The sequence below is a fragment of the Crocuta crocuta genome, unplaced genomic scaffold (assembly GCF_008692635.1).
Source record: "Crocuta crocuta isolate KB4526 unplaced genomic scaffold, BGI_CrCroc_1.0 scaffold288, whole genome shotgun sequence".
Taxonomy (NCBI): Eukaryota; Metazoa; Chordata; class Mammalia; order Carnivora; family Hyaenidae; genus Crocuta; species Crocuta crocuta.
Window position 1 is genome coordinate 6,342,346 of NW_027532607.1, and position 12,526 is coordinate 6,354,871.

The window sequence follows — 12,526 nt, forward strand, 5'->3', positions numbered from 1 at the left end:
GTTAGTTTTTTTTCCTTCTTACTATTGCAAAAAAAAAGTTACTGCTATGAAAGTTCTTACATATGTCTTCTCATTATATGTGTGTATCAGTCAGAATAGTCTACAATATGCCTAGTAACAAACAACTCTCAGATCTCAATGTCTTGGCACAGCAAATATTTATTTCTCAGACTATAGATTCAGCACAGGTCTTTGGAAGGAGGGGTGCAAGATCCTCTGTTTGACACCTAAGGGTCCCAAGGTGACAGACTTTCTATCTGGCTTGCAGAAGTATGTGAGGAAAGGTTGTAGAGAACTCACATCTGCTTTTCAATGCCTTGAGTCTAGGTATATAATTATAGCTAGAAAACAATTATTCTATGCCCTCAAGAAGGAGAGAAAAGGCTGTAAATCTTTAATAGGCATAAGATTCTCCCTGATAAAATTCCTATGATGTTAGGTTATAGGTATACACATATTCAATGTAAAAATAAAATTTCTCAATTATTGCGGTATTAAACTATTTTATAATAATTGGATTTTCTTTGCTACCTACCCTTGTCAATACTTTGTATTGCTCTATTTACTTTTCTTTGCCAATCTGGTTAAATGTGAAATGATATCACACGTGGTTTCAAAATGCATTTGCCTAAATGCTAATGCAGATAAACATTCTGTCCATGTGCTTATTCTTGATCTGTGTTTCTCCTTCTACAAAGTTACTATTTATATCTTTTACTTCTTTCCTCTTTCTATGTTTTTTTTTCTTATTTATCCAAAGAAAATCTTTCTATATTCTGGTTATTGGCCTTTCATTAGTTTTATTTGTAGAAACATTTCATCACAAGTTTTGCCTTTTTACTCTCTCTCTCTGATGTCTTTTGATAAAGATAATTTTGATACAGATAATGTTTATCTAGTTGAATTTAACAATCTTTTCTTTTATAGTTGATGTATTTTTTGCTTTCTCTAAGAATTCTATTTTATCCCACAGTTATAAAGATATTCTCCTATATTGACTTCTAGGCAGTTTATAGGATTTTTTTTCATTGATTTCTGTACCTGGAATTGACTGTTAAGTATGAGATAATTTCATTTTACTCTTTACGGGGAGATAGTTTTCCCAGCACTGATCACAACGTCTTCTCAGGCATACATTAATTTTCATGTTTATGAGAGTTTTCCACATTTCTTTCTGTTCCAATGGTCTGTCTTTTACTATGGCAATAGCATATTGTGTTAACTACTTATAATTTCATTCTTTTTAAAGATCCTCTTGGCATTTTTCTTTTCTACTTTTTCACTGAGTATATAGTCTCCTCAGGTTCCAAATTAATGCAGAAACTTTAATCTCCTATAAACCCAAGATCTTCTCACCTGTCTGAATGCAGCTAAAACCTAAACCTCTCGGTTACTGAGACTGGCAAAATCAGACAGCATTAATGATAACCAATCACTTTGGATTTGGTGACTTCTTCATTTTGGGCCCTCAAGAATAAACTTAGAATCTTGAAGAGGAGTTTATTCTATTTTATCCATAAACAAATATACTTTCCTTNCTTCATTTTGGGCCCTCAAGAATAAACTTAGTCAGAATCTTGAAGAGGAGTTTATTCTATTTTATCCATAAACAAATATACTTTCCTTTAACAATAGTATATTTACAACTGCATTATTACATACAATATATGTGCATACATATACGTGCATGTGTGTACATATACATGTATCTGTGTAAAGAGATGTATAGATGTATATTATATATGTATATATAACATATGTGTGTAATACCTGTGTGAATATATGTATATATGTATAACCATATATAACAACCATCCAATATAGTATGTTAATAAACCCAAAAACCACTGTACAGTTTTAAAATGTGTCGATTAGCCTATTGACATCGCATCACAGATAGGAATTGTTAAATTTGTTGTGTTACCGTATGTTCACATGTACAGCCTATAACATAACTGTAATAGAGAGCAGTGGAATTAGGTAGCTGGCAAGTTACCTGTATGGTCCCTGTGTTCCTTCACTGTAGGGATTCTGTATCCCGGCAAGAATTTCAAATGATATGAGAATGTATTAGCAAAGCTGACTTGTATTATTTCCTCAGGATAATCTGTCATTAGTTTCTGAATATCTTCTTCACTGGACAATCCCAAGACTTTTTTATCTGCGGTTACAAGAAAGGAATATATCTGTGAGTAAATTGCTAGAGATCAACTTTAGGAGGCCATGTTAAATTGCTTCTATTAGAATTTTTATGGAAATAAAACAAAATCAAATATCAACTTTGAGTGAGTCAGAAGAAGTAAAACTTGGGAACAGACATTACTAATGTTTCTCTAGACACATTCAGAAGGACTCCATGAAAATTATTTTATTTTCATTTGTAGTTCTTGAACCAATTTCAATCACATATAATATTATTCCATTTAAATTAAACTATTCACCTAAGAATTAGCATCACCATAAATCTCCAATGGTAGTAAACACATACATATCTCTTTTTTTTTTTTTTTAATCACAATTAGGGGTGCCTGGGTGGCTAAGTCTGTTGGGTGTCCGACTTCAGCTCAGGACATGATCTCACGGTTTGTGAATTCGAGCCCCGTGTCAGGCTCTGTGTGGCAGCTTGGAGCCTGGGGCCTGCTTCCGATTCTGTGTCTCTCTCTCTCTTCCCTTCACCCACTCGTGCTCTGTCTCTTGGTCTCTCAGAAATAAATTTAGAAAATTAAAAATAAAATAAAATTAAAAATCACAATTAGCCTCTGGTTTACAGCAGGTAGAGTGATTATAAAAATTCATTTTCCTTTAACAATCCTGCCAGTCTGCTAAATAGACTAAAAACAAGAGTGATAAATTTAAAAATATGTCGACTATGTTGATGTCACTAAAATAATCCCTCTTTTCTGCAGATATTGTCTTCAACGCGATACAGATGTCTCATCAAGACTGAAAAAATGAGAAGGAATACAAAGAAAGTCCTGGATTGGATGGGAGTGTCGAAAGTGAAGTCAACAAAGAAGGCAGCATGTATTGTGATAAAACTACTTTTTTTCCTGAAATCTATTCCTTAAATCCAGGTGATCCTGGGCAAGTCACATACCCTTTATTACTCAATCTCCACTATTTGTAAAATAAACATAATAATATCTATTATTAGTAGTACAGAGTACTACTAGGGAATAGAAAAGTATGATACATAATATTAACAATATTACAGAATCATATTCTATTACTACAGAATAAAGTCTCTATAAAAATCTAGCACATGATAGCCTTTACTGAATATTTATAATTTTAGTTACATTATTTATGAAACAAAGAAAACAACACGTTCACTGTAAAGATAAACTTGATGTAAAGACCCTGTGCACAGTAGTCACTTAATGATTATTTATTAACCCGGTTGCATGGGACTTTGAACCAAGGTGTTGTTGAGAGGCACAAATCCAGAGCCTTTGTGACTCCCCAGGAGGACATCTGTGGACCAAGGCAAGTATGCGTTGGGATAGACAAAGAGACTAGACCTTAGGTGGACAGTGATCAGGCTATGATCTGGACTCTGAAGTGGAGTCAGTGTTTGCAGGTGAGATGCGCAGTGCAAACGTTCCGATTTAGAAGGAAGTGGTGGTTGGTGATGCATGACAGGAAAACAAGTTTGGTTGTAAATCACCCACCCATCCTGGCAGTGTGCAGTGAAGCATGGGCAGGAAGGAAAAGCCCAACATAATCTGGGAACTGTTACCACAGAAACTCCAAATATAGATCACAGAGAGGTGGACTTCGGGATACTTAATACAGTTAAGGAGTTAGCATCCAAGCACCAAATTTAACGGTTACATAAGCTGTATTACAATCGTGGACATAAGGTGACAAAGAGAAGACATAATGTCAATTTCCAGTGACTGGTGGAGCAAGATTCAAAAGTTGTCCTCACAGTCATATTCTGGGTGGCGAATTACAGTGTTCAAAGTTAATATGAAGTACCTTCCAGGACACATTTTTATATTCTTTTTTAAAAATTGAGATATAATTCATAGAACATAAAATTCATCCTTTTAAACTGTACAACTTCATGGCTTCTAGCACATTCACAAAGCTGTGCAAGCTCTAACCCGTTTTTAAATTATTACTCAACTCACAATTATAGGGAAATCACCATAGATCCCTCTTTGAGGTATGCATTTATATTTGCAAAGGATTGTTTTTATTTGCCCGACATTCACTCCCCTTTCTAGTAAACACTCTGAAATTCATCTGGGATACTGCGCTCTTCCATCTTATACCATGTGGTTTGGATATGGTTTGCAAAGTGACGTTGGAACCCAGCCAGTGGGCAATGATAATATTATATTCTTCTATCCAATGAGGCTAGTTTTTGGTGGACCAAGACCAATGCTAATCCACAGTAGACCATTTTTCCGATAGGTCTAATCTCTGAAATTATTTTGAACTGTTCTGTACACTTTTCACCGGGGTTGTTTGGGATAGGGCTTAAATCTGAAGATTCTACAGACTAAGTCTGCTTCTGTTTGGGGAGAGCCAACCTGACAATGAGGCCGGCATGCAATACTATAGACCTGAAACTTGGAGACATATTTCTTCCTCTGTTGTTGAGACATCTCTAACCATACTCTTTTCCTTTAAGCTAGACAAAGGACATATCCCCTTTTTTTGTGACCAGCTGAATTGGGATTCTCTCATTCTCAACTGAAATATTCATGAAAAACATAGTATTGTTCATCTTATCTTGAACATGGTGATAATGTGGCTCGGAGAAGTTGACGACTTGCAAAATGCATAGCAAACCAAGTCATAGAAGCACTTTTAGTCAAATGCTCTTTGACACTAAGACTAGTTCTTCTGCCTCTGCATGAGGCTGCCTCTCATCTGATTTCAGAAAAATATTCTTCAGGGAAGTGATCTTGACAGTGATAACGCTCTTCTTATTTTCCATTGATAAGTATCTTAACACTGAAGGGCAGAAATTTGAAACACAGAATGAATACTCCTGCACAGAATCTTCAAATATAGTAAGGCTGTTTTTGGTAGGAAAAAGGTGGAGAAAGAATTCCTATAATCAAATTCAAGAAAAGACTAGCTGTTTATGTCACGTTTTTGTCACGCGTCACAGGCAAATGCTCGAGGGATAGCCTCATTTGAGTAAGAATGCTTCCACGGCTATCTGTCAGTGATTTCCTAAACACTCCTGCTTTTCAAAGTCTGCCAAACTCTATTTCATGCTTCCCCAAACCCTATGTAAGGCCAAGAGCTCTCTCTTGAGAGACTGTGCACTCCATTTTCACATAATCTAGAAATGTTGACAATGAACATGGTTTATCAACTGAAATGCAAATTAAATGCATGCCTCTGAAGTCACATGAACCAAATATTGACATCAGAAGTATTTCCCTTCGGTTGCCAGAAAACTCACCTTTCATGAAGGAGGCTGAGGCTACTTTATCCATGATCTGCTGGGTTGTATTGGTGACTGGTGTGAACGCAAGGGTAAATGTAGAATCATTAAATGAATCTACCGGTCCCAGGTCCATGGCAGGCAGTGGAGAAAAATTATAAACTTCGTGATAAATAGGATATTGATACAAAAAAAGTAGTAGGAGCAACGAGCTTAGCCATTCCTACACAATCCAAGACAAAGAATAAAGAAAGTTATGATTTTGAAGTAGTTATCCGCAATCATTTGGTCACACAGTTTGTCTCGTTCATTTTTCTGATTTCAATATATGCCAGATTATGAACTGTTTAAGATATGTGCCTCACAAAATTCAGCAGTCAGAGTAATTCCAATGAGCTATTAATAGGAATTCAAATGTATGGATCCACAGCCACCAATCTAAAGCTTGCACTGATCATGAAAGTATGAGAGACAACGGTGGCAAGTTATCATAAATTATCACCAGTGGGTATGAACTACTCATGCCGTACCTGATTCTGCTGAAAGCCTAGTGTTCCAGGAGACCGTTCCAAGTCACTGCTTCCTCGGTAATAATACATTGACTACAGGGCATGAGTCTGGTATTGAAAACTCCAAACAATTCAGGCAAACAGAGAAGCTGTAACTATCTGATCTTAAAAAGATCTTGAAGTTTAACCAGAATTTTGGTTATATGCTAAAATTATAGAAGCTACTACTAACTTTGTTCGTAGCACTAATGATATTTCCAAGCTTTCTACTAGTTTGAAGAGAATAGTTTATTTGTGCCCGCTACCTACTGCGGCGGGTTGATTTACCGTGCGTTTAGAATCTCAGCATCTGAAACTGATTATTCATGAGTAGGAGCACTAGCAAAAATGTGACCATTGACTTAAAAACTTTTAAAAAATGTTTACTAATTTTTGAGAGAGAGAGAGAGAAAGAGACAGAGCATGCGCGGGGGAAGGGCAGACAGAGAGGGAGACACAGAAGCTGAAACAGGCTCTAGGCTCTGAGCTGTCAGCACTGAGCCTGAGGCGGGGCTTGAACTCATGAACTGTAAGATCATGACCTGAGCCAAATTGGATGCTTAAGCGACTGAGCCACCCAGGCGCCCCATGGCCATTGACTTTTAAAATGTTTATTGGATTTTCTATTGCTAGCCAGCTTCAGTGCTTTAAGACCTCAATTTAGGATCTATGTCTGTAGACAGATTGCATTTGAGGAACAGCTTCTTCTGTAATAGAAAGGTTGTTTTGTTTTGTTTTGTTTTGTTTTTTGAAGGGGAGATAAAGTATAGTTATTTCCCAAAGAATATACATTTCCATATTGTAAATACAAAGGAATAGGCATACCATCAAGGACTCTCTCTTCATTCTCCATTTTTTAAGAAAGTTCTTGCATAGCAATGCCCATGTTTGTTGACACACACTTATCTCCCTCTTAATCATTTTGCCCTGTTTAATGAGAAAGAAAAGAAGATCATGTAAACGTGATGGTTTTAATGTGAAGAAATACCCCCAGAAATGTCCCCGCAAACAAACAAAAAAGAGTAGGCTGATGGTTGCAATGCTAGAAATGAGTGCTAGGAATTGAGAGTTCCGAAGTTGGCATTTCATTACTCCTCTGGCTTTCTTTTCTTCCCACCTCCAAACTCTTTACTCCCCCATTTGTTCATCATGTAGTGTGTCGATTATCAGTTTATTGCCTCTCAGCTCAAAATTCAGCCTTTGAAGCCTGCTCTGTGAAAGTGGATCTGGGCCCTGGAAATATTTGTGTTTGCCAGCCGGCATGATGTAAAGCTGTCAGTAGAGAGGACTGAAGAGCCGTGCAAGGAAGAAGAGGCTCTCCTTTTGGCCATCAGGGTGGTTCATTTTCCCGGGTCTTACAGAATGTATTTTCTTCCCCACTGCTCAGAGGAAATGATGTTCTCCAGCACAAAGTGCCTGGATGGTACAGGTTTTACTGTGTGTTTCCAACAGCTCTTGGCTCCAGAGCAGTAATGTATCTGGGAGCCTGAGACAGCTGGAGTCTTTCCTCCAGAGTTTTGTTTCCTTCTGCCGTTCTACTGCAAAGACTGAACCCTCCAGTCCTTGTGTCCATAGCTTGACATCCAGGCTTCCCTGCCATCCACTGGACTGCAACACCACCATCTAAATGCACCTTATTTGATGCAACATGACCCTTGCACGAGGTAAAAAGCAGTGGCCATTGACCATCAAGGGTGGGGTGGGAAACCTCCCTGCCCCCATTCTTAGGCAAAGGTGAGTTACTGCTGAGGTTTTCTTGAGAATCCAGCACTGATACAAAGCAAAGATAGGCTATCGCTCAAAGAAGGGAGAAGATACTTTCACATACCCAAGACCTCCCGGCAGATACAAGGATAGATCATACTACAGGCAACAAACCAACTCTCAGCAAAGTGAAATTATATAAAGTGTCTTTTCTGACCATCAGGATAGGAATCTAGAAATGAGTAACAAAAGAAAAGCTGGAATGACACTGCATAAGTGATCAAAAATCTCCCGTCAGGAGTGCCTTAGTGGCTCCATTGGTTAAACGTCTAACTCTTGATTTTGGCTCAGGTCATGATCCCAAGACTGTGAGAAGGAGCCCCACATTGGGCTTCACCCTGAGCATGGGGACCCGTTTGAGATTCTCTCTCCCTCTCTCTCTCTCTCCCCCTCCCTCTGCCCCTTCCTTGCTCGTGCGCACACACTTTCACCCTCTCTCCCTCAAATAAAAAAAAAAAAATTACAATTGAAATTAAACAACGTCCCAACAGAGAAAAGCCCAGGATCAGACAGCTTTACTGGTGAATTCTACCAAACATTTAAAAAAGTATGAACGTCAGTACTTCTCAAAGACTTCAAACACCTTAAAGGGAGGGAATACTTGCAAAGGCATTCTATGAGACCAGCATTACCCCGAGGCCAATGCCAGATATGGACACTATAGGAAGAGAAAATCACAGACCAATATCGCTGAGGAACACAGATGCAAAAATTCTCAACAAAATGTTAGCAAACTGAATGCAACCACACATGAAAAAGATCACACACCACAATCACGTGGGATTCACCCTTTAGATGCAAGGATGGTTCAACATATGCAAATTGAAAAGCTAATACAGCGCACAAGTAGAACAGTAATAACCATATGGTCATCTCAATAGATGTAAAGCATTTCACAGAATACACATCGTTTCACGATAAAAACTTTCAACAAAGTAGGGTATAGAAAGAATACACCACAAGACACCTGGGGTGACTCACTTGGTTAAGTGTCCAACTTTGGCTCAGGTCATGATCTCACAGTCTGTGAGCTCAAGCCCCACATCAGCCTCTTCTGTACTGACAGCTGGAGCCTGGAGTCTGCTTTGGATTCTGTGTCTCCCTCTCTCCTCTGCCCCTCCCCTGCTTGCACTCTGTCTCTCTCTCTCTCAAAAATAAATAAACATGAAAAAAAAAAGAAGCCTCCACATGATAAAGGCCATGGCTGACATCATACTAAATGGTGAAAGGTTGAAAGCTTTTCCTCTAAGATCAGGAACGAGACAAGGGCACTCACTCTTACCACTCCTATTTAACATAGAAGCCCCAATTCTTCACCTCTACTTTTGTCCATACTTTTTGTCTGGGAACTCTGGAGTTCCTTCCTTGAAGTCAGGCTATAACTTTGACTGTAGAGAAGGCTGAGAGTGCTCTGTTCCCCGAACTGTGCAGGTTCTGAGCCTAGATTTCATGAGACCTTGAGTCTATCTTGCTCTTGTAGCCTTGCCATTGCTATATGAGCATACCTGGGCTAGCCTCTGAGACATGAAAAGGACACAAAACAGCAGAGTCATCCCAATCATCCCAGTCTAGAGTAGCTGACATCAACGACGGCCAGACAGACCCCAGAGATCTGAGCAAGCCTATCCAAGATAGGCAGAACCACCTAAAAACTACCTAACACATCCCGGCCATAAATGTTTATTGCTGTGTGTTATTTGTTGCTTTTGTTTTTAGTTTTGCTGTGCAATGTAAATATAGCTACGGACAAGATATGTGACTTAGGATTCCCTACTTAGCTCCTACAATATTGCATTTCTTTGATTTCAGTGCTTTTTAAACTTTTGGTCTCTAACGTGATCACGCTGTGGTCTGAGGAAGTGCTGCTCTGTAAGACATCACTTCTTTGAAATTCCCTGAGACTTCCCCAGTGGTATCGCATATTTTAATATTTGGAGATATCCATGTGTGCTTGAAATAACCACGTCATCTTCATTGGACCAGACNTTATATTTTTTCAAAAAATTTTAATGTCTATTTATTTATTTATAAAATTTTTTAATGTTTATTTATTTGTGAGAGAGAGAGAGAGACAGAGTGTTAGCAGGGGGAGGGGCAGAGAGAGAGAGAGCTAGACACAGAGTTCAAAACAGGCCACAGACTCTGGGCTGTAAGCATGAGTCTGACGCAGGGCTTGAACCCATGAATTGTGAGATCATGACCTGAGCCAAAGTTGGATGCTTAACCAACTGAGCCACTCAGGCACCCCTCCATTACTTTTTAGTGTGTGTTGTTATTTACTTATTATTTTGCTTATTAAACTTTAAAGAATTGTTTGTTTTTCTTTTATTTATTTATTTATTTTTTATTATCATTTTTTTTTTTGAGAGAGAGAAGACAAGCAGAAGAGGGTCAGAGAGAAAGAGAGAGAGAGACAGAATCGAAAGCAGGCTCCAGACTCTGAGCTGTCAGCACAAAGCCCAGGCCCAAATACACAAACCAGGGCTCAAATACACAAACTGTGGGATCGTGACCTGAACCGAAGTCCAATTCTTAATTGGCTGAGCCACCCAGGTGCCCCTATTTATTTATTACTTCATAGAGCAAGAGAGAGCAAGTGTGAGAGGGGGAGAGGGACAGAGAGAGGGAGGGAGAGAGTGAGAGTGAGAGTAAGAAAGAGAGAGAGAGTGAGAGTGAGAGAGAGAGAGAGAGAGAGAAAGAGAGAGAGAGAGAGAGAGAGAGAGAGAATCCTAAGCAGGCTCTGTGCTGAGCATGGAGCCCTACCCAAGGCTGAATCCCCTGACCCTGATATCATGACCCGAGTCAAAATCAAGTCAGACAGATGCTCAACTGACTGAACCACCGAGGCATCCCTAGTCAGTGCATTTAAAAGCTAAGTGGTTAGGTGTATAAAACCTTGCTTTATTGCTTTTTTTGGTATTGTATTAAAAAAAGTTTTTCTTCATGTTTATTTGAGAGAGAGAGAGAGAGAGAGAGAGAGAGAGAGTAGAGGAGGGGCCGAGAGAGGGAGACCCAGAATCTGAAACAGGCTCCAGGCTCTGAGCTGTCAGCACAGAACCTGACATGGGACTCAAACTCACAAACTGTGAAATCATGACCTGAGCTGAAATCAGACACTCAGCCAACTGAGCCACCCAGGCTCAGTTTTAATGGTAGGTTGCCCTTATTTCTGATAATAGCATAGAGACATGAAGTTTCTTTAGCTTCCTATTTGCCTAATGTAGCTTTATCCATCTCTTTATTTTTACCCTTTTGCCAAATTTTTAAATGTGTGATTAATGTAGGAAAAATTCATAATTAATTTTTAGAAATCCAAAGTGATAGATACAATTTTTTCAGATGCTATATTTTTAAGAGGTGAATTTAGTCACGTATAAATGTTTTTTTTGGATGATCTTTCATTGTGTTTTATTGTCGTGTTAAACCTACTTTTCCTCTGTTCCTACTTCTGTCCCAATTACCTACTATTGAAGTTTATCGAGATACCCCCCTCCACGTTTCCTTTCCTGTTTATATTAAAAGAATATAAGCAAATTTATATTCTTTTAATGATGGCTCTTAATTTTTGGACTTTCCCAGGAAAATCTCTTTCTTAAATAGAAACTCCACATCATTTATTTTCACTGTCCACTTACAAACAGACACTTTCTAGACAATTATCTCTGCTGAATTTCAAATCTGATCATTCTGGTTATTATTATAGAAATTAGGTTCAATCTTTAATTTAAAGAATACATATAATGTAAAGGATACATAAAGTAGATTTATTTCAGTCACCTATAGTTAATTAAATTTGCCAGTGGAGTCCATAAGGTTACTGTGGGGAGTCTGTGATAAACTTGAACTTATTCTGGAGATGGAGGATAGCAACTCCACTTGAACTAGGCTTGGATAGGCTTTAGCCAGATTAAGAACCCAGGACTCTGACTTGTATGTGGGCTAGTTCACTGTGAAAACATCCCAGGGACTCTACCTAAAATTGCCTGCAGAGAGCAGCATTATTCTTCCAGCGATATCACAGAGAACAGTCTAGGAGTACACTGCCCCTTTCCCCTGGGCAAAGAGCATCTATGAATGTGTATGTGTGTGTGCACGTGTGTATATGTGAGCTAGTGGTGGTGGCGGTGAGGGTTAGGTAGGGAAATTTATTCTTTTTTTTTTTTTTTTTTTTTTGCAGAGACCCAAAATACCTCCCAGAAGGAAGTTTCTCAGTGCATAATAATACCACATCTTTCCAAAGCCCTAATCAACCAATACTACACAAAGATGCTCTGCGGAGGTTCTCTGGAAAACTGTGGAAACTGAGGGCTCTCAAAAGGTCCTCGCTGTAGGAGCAAATAGTGTATCTAAGTTGAATTATAGAAAGTACAGATATCCTGGAATGCTCATCAGTTTTCTGAGAAGCATGCTAGGGACATAAATGGCAAGAATGAGTTGAGACTTTTGAGCACTGAACCAGCAGCTCCACCTTGAATTTGGCTCTTTTTCCTAAAAAAAAAATTTTAACGTTTTTTATTTATGTCTGAGAGAGAGAGACAGCATAAGCAGGGGAGGGTCAGAGAGAGAGGGAGACACAGAATCTGAAGCAGGCTCCAGGCTCTGAACTAGCTGTCAGCACTGAGCCCGACGCAGAGCTTGAACCCATAAACTGTGAGATCATGACCTGAGCTGAAATCGGATGCTCAACTAGCCACCCAGGTGCCCCAAATATGGCTCTTAACTCCTGAATTTGGAGTAAGCATTCTCCTCTTCCTACGTGCATGTCATGTTGGCCAGGGATAGAAACCACATGGTGGCCATGAAC

The 12,526-nt window shown here is 38.9% G+C and overlaps 1 protein-coding gene across 2 annotated transcripts in view; it reads right to left on the reverse strand.

The window, feature by feature from the left end:
• ABCA8 (ATP binding cassette subfamily A member 8) overlaps positions 1 to 12,526 on the reverse strand; it is a 70,404-nt gene that overhangs the window by 56,466 nt on the left and 1,412 nt on the right. For both annotated transcript variants that reach the window (XM_077780292.1, XM_077780293.1), the window contains exons 2-4: positions 6,784 to 6,885; positions 5,429 to 5,633; positions 1,997 to 2,161 (exon numbers count right to left, since the gene is read on the reverse strand). In XM_077780292.1, the coding sequence (XP_077636418.1) occupies positions 1,997 to 2,161; positions 5,429 to 5,633; positions 6,784 to 6,879 (466 nt within the window). In that variant the 5' untranslated portion in view covers positions 6,880 to 6,885. The remainder of the gene's footprint in view (positions 1 to 1,996; positions 2,162 to 5,428; positions 5,634 to 6,783; positions 6,886 to 12,526) is intronic.